This window comes from Colobus angolensis, unplaced genomic scaffold (genome assembly GCF_000951035.1).
Source record: "Colobus angolensis palliatus isolate OR3802 unplaced genomic scaffold, Cang.pa_1.0 Scaffold327, whole genome shotgun sequence".
NCBI classification, from domain to species: Eukaryota; Metazoa; Chordata; class Mammalia; order Primates; family Cercopithecidae; genus Colobus; species Colobus angolensis.
In genome coordinates this window covers 4,431,216-4,447,390 of record NW_012116566.1, presented here as the reverse complement: position 1 = coordinate 4,447,390, position 16,175 = coordinate 4,431,216, and the positions used below count along the sequence as shown (strand labels likewise).

The following is a 16,175-nucleotide window of genomic DNA, read 5'->3' as shown; positions in this document are numbered from 1 at the left end:
GACTTACTACATTTTGTAGAGTCAGCGTCAGTAAATATAAAAGTTTTCCATAAGGATTTCCTTTACTTCCTCTTTATATTTTTTTTTCCAAAATTACTTGTTAACATTTGTTGATGCTTCTTTTTTTCCCCCCAAATCCCTTTGTCATTACTTTGTAGTCTACTGTAGAATACTGAAGCTCAGGAAAACAAGCTTATTTTCTTTTCTGTAAGATGATTTAGGGTGACACCCTGCGAGCATGGGTCTGTCTAGTCCAGAAAGTTCACGGATCTTAGGAGCTACTCAGGGGACATATCACCTCTTTTCTGGCTTCTTTACTGATTCTCGTTTCAGTTGTGTTTCAATGACTGAGGCTGTGGGAAAGTGCCCTCCACATCTGTGATATGTCTCAGGGCCCCGCGTTGAGTCTTTGGGCTCAGGGCCCAGGTGAAGCCAGCCTTACCTTTTTGTAGAGACTCCTCAGATCTCGGTACTGCCACATGCTGTTGAGGACCTGAGATGCGGCCTTGACCACTTTTGGAGAGTGTCTGATGAAGGAAAGACAGAAAAGGCAAGATGTGAGTGGGACAGCTGTGTCACATTTCTATAATTCTTGTAGTATTTCAAACTTCTTCATTATTACTATATCTATCATGGTGATCTGTGATCAGTGGTCCGTCATGTTTTTACCATAATTGTTTTGGAGTACCACGAACTGCGCCCACCTAAGACAGCAAACGTAATCAATAAATGTTGTTCCTTCCGACTGTTCCACTGACTGGCCCTTCCTCCTCTCTCTCCTCAGGCCTCCCTCTTCCGTGAGACAAAACAATGTAGAAATTAAGCTTATTAGTAACCCTACAATGGCTCCCAAGTGTTCACATGAAAGAAAGGGCTGCACATCTCTCACTTTAAATCAAAAGCAAGAGATGATTAAGCTTAGTGAGCAAGGCATGCCAGAACCCAAGATGGGCCAAAAGCTGGGCCTCTTGTGCCAAAAAGTGAGCCAAGCTGTGAATGCAAAGGAAACATTCTTGAAAAAATTAAAAGTGCTACCCCAGTGAACACACAAATAATAAGAAAGTAAAACAGGCTTATTGCTGATATGGAGAAAGTTTGAGCGGTTTGGATAAAAGATCAGATCAGCCACAACATTCCCTTTAGCTAAAACCTAATCCACAGCAAGGCCCTAACTCTCCTAATTTTGTTTTTTTTTTTTTTTTTTGACTGAGTCTTGGTCTGTTGCCCAGGCTGGAGTGCAGAGGCGAGATCATGGCTCACTGCAATCTCTGCCTCCTGGGTTCTAGTGATTCTCCTTTCTCAGCCTCCCAAGTAGCCGGGATTACAGTGCGTGCTACCACGCCCAGCTAATTTTTGTATTTTTAGTATAGTTGGGGTTTCACCATGTTGATCAGGCTGGTCTCGGACTCCTGACCTCGTGATCCACCCACCTCAGCCTCCCAAAGAGCTGGGATTACAGGCGTGATTCCACCGTGCCCAGCCAACTCTCTTAATTTTATGAAGGCTTGGCGAGGTAAAAAAGCTACAGGAGAAAAGATTAAAACTAGCAGAAGTTGATTCACGACTTTTAAGGAAAGAAGATATTTCTATAACATAAACCAAAAAATTTGTGTGATTTGCTTTATTGAGATATTTGTTTCTTGTAGCAGTGTGGAACCCAACCTACAATATCTCTAAGGTAGGCCTGTAATTCCTTTGACTTAAACACAGAGAATTTTAGATCTTTTTATGAATCCAGATGAAGCTGCATTTCATTCTCATATAGTCAATGCTGAACAAAGATTAAATGTGATGTTTTGTTGTATTTTATCATTTAGCTAAATATTTGTTCATGACAATAGCCAAGCAACTCTAGAAAAACATATATTAATATTCAGGTCATGATAGTGTAGTTGAAACATAGTTAGTATGCAAAAATGCCTCTGAGTAGAAACAAAAGTGTAGTCTTTTGTTTCTATCTTTTGCATAGTTACAAAACCAAGAGAGACTGGGAATGTGTAATGAACAGCAGGTTTTAACCTCTCAATTAAAATGCCAATACATCACAGTGTTATACTAACATGTGAAGGTCAAAGAAACTTTGCTTTCTTTTTAGACTTTAATTTTGATGCATTCACTAGACGGGTGCCATAGAAATTTCTACCTGAAAAATTCTTCTAAGTATGGATTGAAGGGCTTGGACAACTGAGTGTTTCTAATGTGACAAGTGATTATAACCCAAGTCACAATACACAGTTCTTTGCTGACAGTAACAGTTGAGACTGTTAATAGCTTTTCCGTCTTATGACAAAATACAGTGACACATTCAACACTACTTCCCATGTAACTGTTAAAATTGGGGCAAAAAACCACAAATGTATTCTTGAGACAGATGAACATGATAGAATGTCCATAATGGATGTTTAAAATGATGTGAGAAGAATAAATACTCAAGATTTCAAAATGGCGAGTACTATAAGAGTTAATAACAATTACACAATTGGAGTTTGATCTTCACCAGAGCTGTCACGTCAGGGGTAGTGAGGACTTCAGTTGGTGCAGTTCATTGTGGCTGTTAACACAGCTGTGCCAGCGGCCGGATCACAGAACACCAGACCCCTTGGTTGTGTCCGTCAGACACTGTGAGTTGTGCAGTTCTGATAGACTGTGCCTGGCAACTCGCCAGTCTGACTCATTAACATCACTGCATATTTAAGCTTGTATATATATATATATAAAGAACATGTATAAATACCTAAAAATAGAGCATCAAAGCAAGGCACGTTTCTTCCATCTGTGTTTTCCCATACTATCACAAACAAAAATCAGGTCTGAACTAAACTTATTTCTAGAAATAAGTTTTTAAGGAATAATTTAGGGTGGGCAGATTAGCAATCATTTTACAAATAAGATATTCCGTATTTGTATTCCTACTGTTCCTAATTATTAAATTATCCTCAGTTCCAAAAATTTGATTTTCAATAAACAAATTCTATTTCCTTACAATTTGTCTAGAAGTCCACGGGAATCTCCATGCCTACTATCATAATAGAATTGACTCAGAAATGGTGAGTTTCATGCTCAAATTTGGAGCAATTCTGAATTCATTTTGTTTTAAGAGCAGTGAAAAGCAATAAGAAAACTGAAGTGTAGGTAGGAGACGAGGATAAATGTAGTTATAAAAACCTTGTTTTGATCTCCAAATTAGTCAGTATATATACTAAAAAAGAGATAAAATACATGAAACAGTGAATGAGACTGACTAAGCAGGAGAACTGTAACCAGGAAGGTGCTTGATTCAATCCAATTTAACACTTCTTATTAAACTCGTACATCTAGACTGTTGGCATTGGAAAAAGAGATAAAGGAACAACAAGATAGAATGAGCACTTATTCTATAAGGAAATTTTCAGCGAAATTAAAGGGCATTTATGGGATCATCTTTAGTGAAAAAAATCTTCCCATTAACAATAATCAAGATTGGACCCGGCTTATTGGGACCTTAGCAGCACGGATATGTATCATTTCATAGATGGTTTCTTCAAGTGATTTTTAAATTACTTTCACCAAATAATTTTCTTTGACCATAGGTCTCAATAAAACCTTTTTTTTTCTCTTTAGGCCCATTTAGTGATGCTTATTGCTGTAGGAATGCTTATACAGTTGGAGAGAATTAATATATGCCAAACCATTCCTCAAAGCTCTCTAACTGTATAATTCAGAGGAAATACTTTAATCTTTGAATGTCTCATGAATACAGACAAAAATATAGCAGATTGTTTTGCAGACTATGGTTTTATTATGTGTGTAGGTGTGTATGCTCAAAAAAAAGCATTACCATATTAAGCTCCTAATGCTCAAAACAGGTAAGCGCTTCAATTAGATTCCAAAGATCTATTGAAGCTAAATAAAAAAGAAAATCATATGGTTTCCTGCCTACGTAGTAGAGTACTTTATTGTAAGTACAATATCATAAGATATAGTTCAAGCTGACAATCTCCACTGTGCAATTATTATATGAGTCCAGTGGGGCTTTTCTACTTGATATGAGAAAACATTCAAATCCAAATGCAAAATTGTTGATTGAGTGAGCCTATTTGGAGGTCTCTGGGTGCTTAAACAAGAACTCTGAATCTTCTATAATACACTGGTACTATCCTGAATTAAGTGAAATAATGAGACAGAATTTCCAGAAAGTCTCAAAGTGCCTCCCTCAAGTGTTTAATAACAAAAGAAAAATGACTTAGCATTTACAGGTAAAAGCATGGGGGGGAGGTGAGGGTGGCTTGGCAGGGAATGAAAAGTCAAGAAACAGACTCTTGATAACAAAATGTTTACCCTTTTAATCTTATTTAATTACATCGAGGGACTTCTAAGGGGCAAAATTTAATTAAGGTTAGTGAAGGTTTCTGTGAAATTGACACTTTGCTGATATACCGATGCGCTGGCTTGTGAAGCTATTTTCTGGCTGTATATGGTAAGATACTGTTGGTTCTTAAAAACTGGGAGGCATTCTTATTCAAGGAGGTGCAGTTGCTTTGACACCAAGTCTCATCTCTTTTTGTTCTATCTGCACGAAGGCCCTCCTTTCTCACCACTATCCGCGCTGCCTGGGAAATTTCCACTCATTCTTTAAGATTTGATTATCACCTCTTCCAGCTAGCATATTGTGACAGCCTCTCCCTTAGGTTTAGACTGGAAAGTATAGGCATAGTGACTTGTTAAATTAAATATTTGCCACACATCTCATAGCTTGTAAGGGAGGGTACTGGATTAGAACTGAGTTCTCTGACTCCATCATGCCCTGTCTCCTCCCTCATCCTTCCTGCACGGTGACTTGCTATGACTTGGTGGCTACTGTGATGTTGGTAAGGTGGACCTGACTTGGTTGCAGAGCTGAAGAGGCACAGAGCAGAAGGATGTAGAGACATCATCAACACACTGACTTCCCACCACAGAGGAACAACAACAAAATGCCTTCATGTATCCAGGTTGAACTCGTGCTGCTGCCATGTGGAAGGAGCACAGGGTGTGCTGGACCGTCAAGTCCATTTCACCAACAGTAAGAGAGAACACTGGAAACCATTTTCCATTTTCCTTCTCTTGATTCTCAGAGACAAATGCTTTCCAGTGACAGTCATAGTACTACCCGTAATCGGAGTTGAAAGGCATGTTCAGAACCAATTTTATCAGGACAGAGATATGGCGTCACCAGGTAACTTACTTATCTCCTTTGCTTTTGGAGATGCTGACCAACTTCTCGATGCCACCGGCATCCCGTAAGGCCTTGGCATTCTCCATGTTCTTGGTTATCACTTCATGCAGCGTGCAGCAGACGGCTGTCACTGTGTCATCCGACATGGCCTTGCTTGCCGTGTTGTTGCTGTTGTTCCCTCCTGGAAGCCTGTGGACTAGGTCTCGCATGGCGTATTTGCCTGGCAAAGAAAATAAAGAGAACAGTTGAAAGGAGGTCAAGGTGAAGGCAGAGATAGTGGCAGAGGTGGGTATGGGGGAAAAGAGAATACAAGAGACCACGTTTATGCAATATTGTTTGTTTCCCATCACTGAACGTTCTCTATTGGGTACTTCAGGACACATCTATAGAGAAAAACAGTCATTCCTCATGGCAGTGCATCCACTCTGCTGCTAGATTGACCTGGGATCAAATCACTGGCCAAGTTACTTCATGCTTCTGAAGCCTCAGTGTTTTCAATCTCTAAAGTAAGACAATAATGGTACCTGCCATACAAGGTTGCTATAAAGCATAAATGACTGCATGTATGGAAATGAACAAGGACACAAGGCTCAATAGGTATTAGTTATTATTATGTTCTCGCTTGATGTTTATAGAAGTCAAGAAAAAGGTATGGGAATTCTAACATAACTCTCAAAAATAACTTAATGAAAGCTATGTCGGGACCTGTATTTTTTAAAAACAGTCAAAGCAAAAACGTGTGGGGAACATGATCACATATGTGAGTACTGAGTTTTGATTCATTTACAGCAAAGGGAAATGCTGAAAGCAGGAGAGGTACTTGACAATCTATAACTGTGTGTCCTTTGAACTGCAGTAACCCGATGCTGTTTGTCTCTCTGATGGAATTTTATTGTGTAGTTCTACCATGCAACACTTACTAATTTGGTGTGTTTTTGTGTGAAAAATATAATACAATCTAATTCTGCTTCCTTAATTCACTTTAGCATTATTAATCTTACTATTCCCAATGATAAAGGTACTTATAATGACATATTTATAGAGTACTTTTCGTTTACAAAGCACTTTAGGCATTACCAATAACCTGGCACGACGATTAATTTATCCCACCTGCAGCTTCCATTGCTGCTCCTTTAATTGACTTCTGGAAGTAAGTAAATGAGTGCCTGTAGCAAAGCTGGCCATTCTTACATTTTTCAGATGGAACTGGCAAGTGCTCAAAGTTAGATCCCTTCCTTGTCTCCCATGCTCCAATTAGGCATACTTAGCTAGCTCCTAAAGGCTACTTGAAATATTTCACCTCCCATATATATCTATAAATAATGTCTTCTTCTGCTATTTAATTCTCTGGCGCATGGTGCCTGGCAGCAGGAAGGGAACCTTGTGAGAGTAGGCGATGATATCTTAATTCCAGGCAAACACAGGCCCTTGTAATTTTGGTATCTGCTCTTATCCTATGTTTAGGTGGCTTATTTTAGCTTAGAGAGAAAATGCTGATGCTTACATTACTGAAATAGAAAAGCGTGTTCATTCACTTGATGATAGCTGAGGAAGTGTCTGACAAAAATGGTTTGCCTGCAAACCCCCAAACGTAGCATATTTACTTTCTAATGACAGCACCTAAAATAGTTTATCTGTTTATCATTAAATCAGCCTTATCTCCGGTTAAGAGTTTACTTTTGTAGGGCTCAGCATACTGGAGATTCTATCAGTTCATTAACCCCCACAAATCATTAGAAGACACATTTGAGCTCCATACACATGAGATGATCAATGTGTTCCTTCTTCCTTTTCCTTATAAGGAAAGTGATGAAGGAAGGGCAAAATAACTGAAAAAATACTCCAGTCATTGTATATACAGGGACATTTATACCCTTGACTGTGTATGGAGAACTGGTTTTGTGACCTTGGGCACTGTCAAGGTTAAAACCAAAAATGAAGAGAGGGTAAGAATTTGGCTGTAGTATGTTTTAGTTTTGTTGGTATTATCATTTGGAAAATTACGTCAGATAAATATGAAGATGTAGTCTCATCCTCCATGACTTTCCAACCCTTGAGTCCTGATTAAGATGCAGGTGTTCCTGTAATGTTAGTTTACTTATAGAAAACAAGCAGATGGCAGGGTACCCAACCCCTGCAGAGCAGCCTCTTCTGCTCACCCCAGTGTGCCATTGAAGTGCTATTGTTTTCCACATGCCCCATGATACGGAAAAGATCAGGAGTAACTGTTATATTTAACCTACCCCAACTTTACTGTCGAGGAAACTCATTGGAATTATTTTATTTCTAGTATTTCCAAAATAGGTCACTGACATTTTACTAGGCAATTGGAGATTTTTCATGAAGTCTATTTATCAGTCTATCTGGAGGGATATATTTTAGTCTATATTTTTGATCATCCAAGTAAAGAAACAAACAGGTAATACTATTTCATGGAGAAGGAAACCTCGGGGCAAAGTTTGTTAATTATTTTAAAAGGTTACAATTCTTTTTTAGCTTTTGATTATGTGTTGAAAATGCTGTCTTTTTACAGTGAAATTTAAATCCTATCTTCACAAGAAATTTGGGTAGCAAGAAAAGATTTTTAGCTTTTTCAAGTGTTTAGAAACTTTGAGGCTGATTAGGGAAATAATAAAATATGGGACATAGAATAATTACAGATGCAAGTGACCTTGTGTTATATGTTTATAACAGTAGTTCAGGGAAGACACAAGTTAGATAGGACTGGAGTTGTTACAGAAGGCTTGATTCAGGAGGTGTACATTTACGATTTTTTTCTGGTATGTCAAGGGGGCAACAAGAACAACTTGATATTTTACAAAAAGAATTCTGGTGCATTAAGAAGGAAGGTTTCAGAAGAGTAAAACTGAAGGTGGAAGAAACATACAGTCTTTTTCTTGACAATAATGCTTTCTTCTTCTAGACTTCTAGTGAAATTATAAACACTACAACTCAAGGGAGTGTGTCTCTATAACTGTTCCATATCCTGTATTTTCTTTTTAACCTAAGTTTCTAAACACCTGAAAGAGTCAAAGCTATCCTTGCTACCCAGTAGGAGGAATCTTGACTCCTCTCCTTCTACTGTTCAGGCAGACTTTTGGGTCTTTGAGGTCTGAGATTTCTTCAGAGGGTAAAAGAAGTTAATTCCCTTTTTTGGGGGGATCATATTGGCAACAGGAAACTGCAAAGTGGGTGGTTCAAGCCTTTTTTATAGTTTGACACCATCAAGGTGATCAAATTGTTTCCTTTTCTTTTTAGAGAGAGAAATGGATGGAGGTACGGTTCTTTTAGGACTGGGGAAGAAAGAGGCTGGATCACCAGGTGGAGGTTGTGGGCAGTTCTTCACAGTCCCAGGGACAGAAAGGGCACCTAGAACCCAGCTGTGGTCCTGTGGCGCACTGAGATTCTCTGTGGATGCAGAGCATAAGCTTCCCCCTGTGTTTGAGCCTGGCGTGGGGCAGAGGAGGTACCTATCTTGGAATGACCTGCTTAGGCCCTGAAAAGGAGCAGGCACCAGTAACCACTGCAGATGGCTGCTCCAGCTGACTGCACCACCTACTTCTTCTTCTTCTTTTTTTTTTTTAAGACAGAGTCTCACTCTGTTGTACAGGCTGGAGTACAGTGGCATGATCTCAGCTCACTGCAACCTCCATCTCCTGGGTTCAAGCGATTCTCCTGCCTCAGCCTCCCGAGTAGCTAGGACTACAGGCACATGCCACCACACCTGGCTAACTTTTGAATTTTAGTATAGATGGGATTTCACCATGTTGGCCAGGCTGGTCTCCAAATCCTGACCTCAAGTGATCTGCCTGCCTCAGCCTCCCAAAGTGCTGGGATTACAGGTGTGAGCCACCATGCACAGCTGACTCTACCTTCTTCTAGATTTAATTTGGTTAAGTAAAAGGTATGACACAGACTGAAAATAATACAGTGATTCATTCATTTGTCAGGAAACTATAATATTTCAGGAAGAAAGAAGAACCTGTGACTACAAAAAGGAGGTCATGAGGGGATCAAGGACATGAGAGCAGCCATGATGGAAATTCTTAAGAAGCAACTGACAGGGCTTGGAGCCCGTGGAAATGTTGAGGTAATGCAGGGAAACATGATTCAGAGATTTCACGTGGGAATAACACAGAGGGTAGTAAAAACCAAGTGAATTTTAAAGCTTAATATTAATGCATAAGTTGAATGTTATTTTTCCACACAAAGAAAAACATGCAAAATTTTATTACTTAGATGAGAGAATCACATACCAAAATCCCGTCAGAGAGACAAGCAGGTCATCAGGTTCAAAGACTATTTAGATTTATGAAAGCACAGTGGATACCTTGCCTTGCTTCTATTTTGAATAAATGTGCTACCAATGATCCACTATCATGGAATCACATCTGAAAAAGGGAAATCATGGTGCTCGCTTTCACAGCACATATACTAAAACTGGAATGATACAGAGAAAGATCAGCATGGCCCCTGTGCTAAGATAATACATACATTTGCAAGGCATTCCATATTTTGTTTTTTAAAAAAGAAAAGCTTGTTGCTCTGTCAGATTGGAACAGTACAAAACAAGACTCTACCACCATCACTACCACAAACAAAATCACTCTTTCTTGCTAAAGTTCCCAATAGAAATGAATCCTTGGGCCATTTCTTTTAAGTTACTTAGTCTCTAATAACAATGGCTATATCTCTGATTTTTGCAATACTGGTAAGAGACGACCACTGGTGATAATATAATTGTGCAGAAAAAAAGACTATATTTTCATCAGTGATGCACTAACTGCAACTCTGGAACTTTGCTACCCTTTCCACTGTGTGTGTGTTTCCTTCAAATACCTGTATTTTGTATTTGGTGAACCAGTTTTCTAAATCCAGATTGTCTTGAAAAACTGCAAGTAAAGATTATTTTCTCTTTGCAATGCTTCATTCTCGAAATCTTCCGTTAAGCGTTGTTGGGCACACCAAGGTACCCTGAGGGACTCACTCAGGAGACCTAACAAACCGTGTTGCCCAAGAAAGGCACTCCTTGCGGAGCGCTTGTGCAGAAAGGAGCTAGTTGGGATTTCATGATGAGGTAACAGCCTTGCTCTCATTGACTGCTTCTGTTTCCATGTTGTGTTTATGACTTTCTATTTCCATTTCTGAAGTAAGCCTGTGTTTATTACTGATGTGCATACTATCATTTGGTTTTCGCTTTGGTGACAGGAATGTTGAGTGGTGGTCTTACCGTCTAAGACCTGCATTCTCTAAGGCAGCAGGCAACAGGGAAGTCAGTTGAGTCCCTTCCGACACTTATTACAGATCTCTTCTGATCACTGATGGAGCCCTATGTGTAGATGGTCTTTGTTGTGCACCATTATAAACTTAAATGTCTCAAACTGATGAGAGAAAATATATTTTTCCAGAAGGTCAGTTGGACTAGAGAGCAACCCTGGATGAGAAACATCACAACCCCTTTGTCTTCGAGGTCTTAGTAGTTCTATGGCCCTCTTGTTTCTGGAGTTGCTAAAACTGACTTGTGGGTTTTTGCTGAGGTGCTCCGAGTTTATTTTTTTCCAAAAAACTTCTTTATTGCAGTAAAAGACTTATAAAATTTACCATTTTATCCATTCTAACTATATAGTTTGTTGATATTATGTCAACTCATATCATTCTACAATCATACATCTCTAGAAATCTTTTCATCTTGCAAAACTGGAACTTTAAAAGCATTTAAACAACTTCCCAACCCCTCCCTTCAGCCCCTGGAAACTCTCATTCTACTTTCTGTCTCTATGAATTTGACACCCAGGTACCTTATATAAATGGCATCATAAAGGATTTGTCTTTTTGTGACTGGATTATTTCACTTAGCATAATGTTCTTAAGGTTCATCCATGTTGTAGCGTATGTCAGAATGTACAATCCCCTTTTTTTTTCCAGACAGGGTCTCACTCTGTCATCCAGGGTGTAGTGCAGTGGTGCAATTTCAGCTGACTGCAACCTCTGCTTCCTGGGTTCAAGCAATTCTTGTGCCTCAGCCTCCTGAGTAGTTGAGATTACAGGTATGTGCCACCACACCCAGCTATCTTTTTGTATGTTTAGTAGATACAGGGTTTTACTATGTTGGCCAGGCTGGTCTTGAACTCCTGGCCTCAAGTGATCTGCCCACCTTGGCCTGCCAAAGCGTTGGCATTACAGGCATAAGCCACTGCACCCAGCCAGAACTTTCTTTTCAAGACTGAATAATATTTCATTGTGTATATATACCATATTTTGCTATTCTTCTGTTGATGAAGAATTAGCTTATACTTCATTTTCACCATTGAGAATAATGGTGTGAACATGGATGTACAAATATCCTTTTACTTTCAGTCTATTTCTGTCTTTGAATCTAAAGTAAGTTTTTTGTAGGCAACATATAATTGGATACTATTTTTTAATGCACTCTGTCAATCTCCGTCTTTGATTAGAGAATTTATCCATGTATATTTAAAGTAATTACTCATAAAGAGGGTCTCATTTCCAGCGTTTTGGTGTTTTCTATATGCCTTATAGCTGTTTTTGTCCCTAATTTCCTGCATTACTATCTCCTTTGTGTTGCTTTTTGTAGTTAAATGTTTTAATTTCCTTATTTTCTTTTGTGTATATAGTTTAATGATTTTCTTTGTGGTTACTTCAGGGATTACATTTAACATTATAATTTGAATTTATACCAGCTTAACTTCAATAACATACAAACACTTTGTTCATTTACAGTTCCATCCTACACTTTTCAGTTATTGATGTCACACAATTACATCTTTGAACATTGTGTGTCCAAAACATAAATAATTATTTCTTTTACAATGAATTAGTCTCTTAAATTATGTAGAAAAAAATGTAGAGTTATGAAACAAAGTCACAATAATGTTACCTTGTAAACCAGTACTTTTTTATTAAATGTATTGAATTATGTAGAAAACAAAAGTAGCATTATAAACCATTGTTAAAACAATATGAGCTTTATAATTGCCCACGTATTTATCTTTACTAAGATCTTTATTTCTTCTTATACTTTTGAATTATTTAGTGTTCTTGCATTTCAACATGCAGGACTCCCTTTAGGATTTCTTACAGAGCAGGTCTAGTGGTAATGAACTCTCTTGGTTTCTGTTTATCTAGGAATGTCTTAAGTTTTTCCCTCACTTCTGCTGGACATAGGATGCTTGGCTGACAGTTTTTTTTTCTTTCAGCACCATGACTATATCAACCTCTGGCCTTCAAAATTTTGATATAAAAATCAGCTGATAACCTTATTTTGGATTTCTTGTGTGTGATGAGTCACTTCTCCCTGCTTTCAAGATTCTTTGTCTTTCAACAATTTGATTGTAATGTGTTTCAGTCTGGGTATCTTTGAGCTTATCCTATTTGAATCTCATTGAGTTCTTGAATGTTTATATTTATGCCTTTCATTAAATTTGGTAATTTTTCAGCCATTATTTCCTCTAATAATCTCTCTATCCCTTTCTCACTTTTTTTTCTCCTGAGTCTTTTGTAGTGTGTATTTGATCCTCTTGATGATGTCCACAGAACCCTTAAGCTCTGTTCCTTTTCTTCGATCTTTCTTCTTTCTGTTCTCCAAAGTCAATAATTTCAATTTTCCTAACTTAAAGTTTGCTGATTCTTTCTTCTCCCTGCTCAAATCTGCCTTTGCAATTCTTCAGTGAATTTTTCATTTCAATTATTGTACTTTTCAGCTCTAAATTTTTTTTGTTTCTTTTTAGGTTTTCTATGACTTTATTTATGTTTCCATTTTGTTCACACATCATGTTCGTAACTTTACTTTCTCCATATCTTCCTTTAATTCTTTGAACATCTCTAAAACAGTTGTTTTACAGTCTTTGTCTAGTAGCTCTGCCTTTGTGCCATTTTTCAGCTATGGTTTCTGGTGGTGGTTGTTGTTTTTTTCCCTTTGAACTGGTCATACTTCCCTGTTTCATTGTGCGCCTTGTGGTATTTTGTTGTTGTTGAAACTTAAAATTTGAATGTAATAATGGGTTATCTGGAAATCAGATTCTTCCTCTTTTTCAGGGTTTGTTATTTTTTTTGTTTTTGTTTTGTTTTTGACTGTTTTAGGCTGTCTGTGGGTTGAGAATTAGCCTTAAGATCTTCATAGATGTTTTCTGAGCATGAGAGTTTCCCTGATCAAGCACAATGGCTCTCTTATTTCTCTTGTATATGCAGTTGCTTTTGAATATGCTAGTCTTTAATGACTGGCTCCCAAAAAGGGAAAAGAAAAAAACAAAGTGGATGAGGAGGGTGTGTCAGCTCTTTAAATCCTCTGAAAATAACTTCAGCCAAAGATGGAGGGGCTTTCAATCATGGTATATGTGTGTGCAACACTGGCTGCTTGCCTCTGTGTTTGTATCTCTGTAGTGAGAAGCAGCAATCAGCAGAAAGAACAGATCCCCAATATTTAGAGGACAGAGTATTTTGTGCCAACTCTGGCTTCTGCCAGCTGCAAGTAAGTTGCTCTAGGAACATGTGCACAGCTACCTGTCATAGGGCTGAGTGGTGGGGGATGGGGAGCTACTGCTGAGCTGAGATTGACCAAATAAACAGTACTTTACTGTCCAAGCCTTCTGAAATTTTTAAGCCTTCAATAGACTCCAGAGTTTCAAAATAGTTACATTCAGTGTGATGGTTAATATTAGGTGCCAGCTTGATTGCACTGAAGGATGCCTAGGTGGCTTGTAAAGCACTGTTTCTGGGTATGTCTGTGAGGGTGTTGTAAGGGGAGATTAACATTTGAGTCGGTGGATTGGGAGAGACAGTGGGTGGGCACCATCCAATCGGCTGCTATAATGGCTAGAACAAAAGCAGGTGGAAAAAGGTGTGATAAGATGGCTTGCTGAGCCTTCTGGCTTTCACCTTTCCCCCATGCTGGATGCTTCTAGCCCTTGAACATCACACTCCAGGTTCTTTGGCATCAGACTCTTGGACTTACACCATTGGTTTGACAGGAGCTTTTGGGCCTTCGGCCACAGACTGAAGCCTGTACTGTTGTCTTCCCTACTTCTGAGGCTTTTGGCATCAGACTGAGCCACTGATGGCTTCTTTCTTCATCAGCTTGCAGATGGCCTATCATGGGACTTCCCCTTGTGGTCATGTGAGCCAATTCTCCTTAATAAACTCCCTTTCATGTATACATATATCCTATTAGTTCTCTCCCTCTGGAGAACCCTGACTAACAGACAGATTCTGCCAATGTGATTGTGTCTAGGTGGGGAGACAGATTCCTGGTGCTTCCTACCTCTCCATCAGCCTAGAATCCTCTCCTCTCTCTGAATTTACTTTTCAGCAATAATTGATGATATAAAAGTGATGAGCTTATTTCCGTGTGATTGGATGTCTGTAAGCTAGTGTGAAAGACTTTTTTTCCTTCTGTATATAAAAGGTTGTTTGATGTTTACAATGCTGGAATGTTTTGTCTCTCATTTCTCTTTTGGGAAATATTTGGAGCTTAATTTATAGAAATCTGTCATCTGCGCACTATAAATATATCCAATTTAAACACAGTCTATCATCAAAGGGGAAAAATATATGCAAAAATAATATATTTTAAAACTGGTTAATGTGGCTTACAGACCAAATTGGTGAAGCATTCAAAATGGTATTGCTTAGTTACTGAAAATGTCTGAATGCTTGTTAACATGGGAAAGGTCTCTACTGGACTGTCCGGAGATCTCTGACCTCTGGAAACATCTGGAAGGTTCTGAGTGCTTATCTTTTTTTTTCCTCCAAAACAAAATACATGGAATACTACTTAGCAATCAAAAGGAATACTACATGCTATCGTCTGAAAATATTTGAATGATATTATGCTAAGTGAAAAAAGCCAATCTCAAAAGGTTATATATTGTAAGATATCACTTATATAACATTCTTGAAATAACAAAATTATAGAGATGGAGAACAAATTAATGGTTGCTAGGAGTTTAGGATAGTCAAGAAGAGTGTGACTATGACAAGATGTTACAACAAATATCACTGGGCTGAGAGAATAATAATTCTGTATCTTGATAACCTTGATGGTTATACAAATCCACACATGTGATGACACTGTACACACATATTGTAATGTTAATTTCCTGATTTATTGTGTTACAATTACGTAAGATACAGCCATTGCTGGAAACTGGCTGAGGGATACATAGGACCCTTCCTTACTATCTTTATAATTTCCTGTTAACCTATAATTTTTTTTCAAGTTAAAAATTAGAAAAGTCACACAGAAATATAGAAATATGCCAATAAACATGTGCTGAGAAAAAGGTGTTAATAAATCTTAACATGTATTCCCTGGTTCAACCCACAATGGACTTGACAAGGATTATAAAAAAATAGCACATATGAGATAAGAAATCCAGTTATAAGTTCCTGAATCCTCCAGCTTACCCAAGAGTTTGCTGGGGATTCTTCTGTTGTATGTGGATAAACATTTTCTCTGTCTAGAAATTGGTATAACTTTTCTATTCTCTGGATGAGACTGATAAATGGGACTCCTGATTTGATGGGCTTATGTAAACAAGTAAGTCCTTATATATGTAATTACAACAAGAAAACTACAAAATTGCCAATGAAAACACTCTCAGAATGCTTTAAGCTGCTGGTCCTTTAAGAAAAAAATAAAAATTTGGCCAGGTGCAGTGGCTCATGCCTGTCATCTCAGCACTTTGGGAAGCTGAAGTGGGTGAATCATGAGGTCAGGAGTAATCTCAGCACTTTGGGAAGCCGAAGTGGGTGAACCATGAGGTGAGGAGTTCGAGACCAGCTTGGCCAACGTGGTGAAACCCTGTCTCTACTAAAAATACAAAAAATAAGCTGGGTGCAGTGGCAGGAGCCTGTAATCTAAGTTACTTGGGAGTTTGAGGCAGGAGAATCGCTTGAACCTGGGAGGTGGAGGTTGCAGTGAGCTGAGATCATGCCACTGCACTCCAGCCTGGGTGACAGAGTA

General features: G+C 38.5%; 1 protein-coding gene across 4 annotated transcripts in view; it reads right to left on the bottom strand.

Annotated features, from left to right (window-relative positions):
• Window positions 1-16,175, bottom strand: part of CTNND2 (catenin (cadherin-associated protein), delta 2) — a 935,009-nt gene that overhangs the window by 46,742 nt on the left and 872,092 nt on the right. For all 4 annotated transcript variants that reach the window (XM_011951767.1, XM_011951770.1, XM_011951769.1 and 1 more), the window contains 2 exons: window positions 5,204-5,414; window positions 443-527 (listed from right to left, as the gene is read on the bottom strand). In XM_011951767.1, the coding sequence (XP_011807157.1) occupies window positions 443-527; window positions 5,204-5,414 (296 nt within the window). The remainder of the gene's footprint in view (window positions 1-442; window positions 528-5,203; window positions 5,415-16,175) is intronic.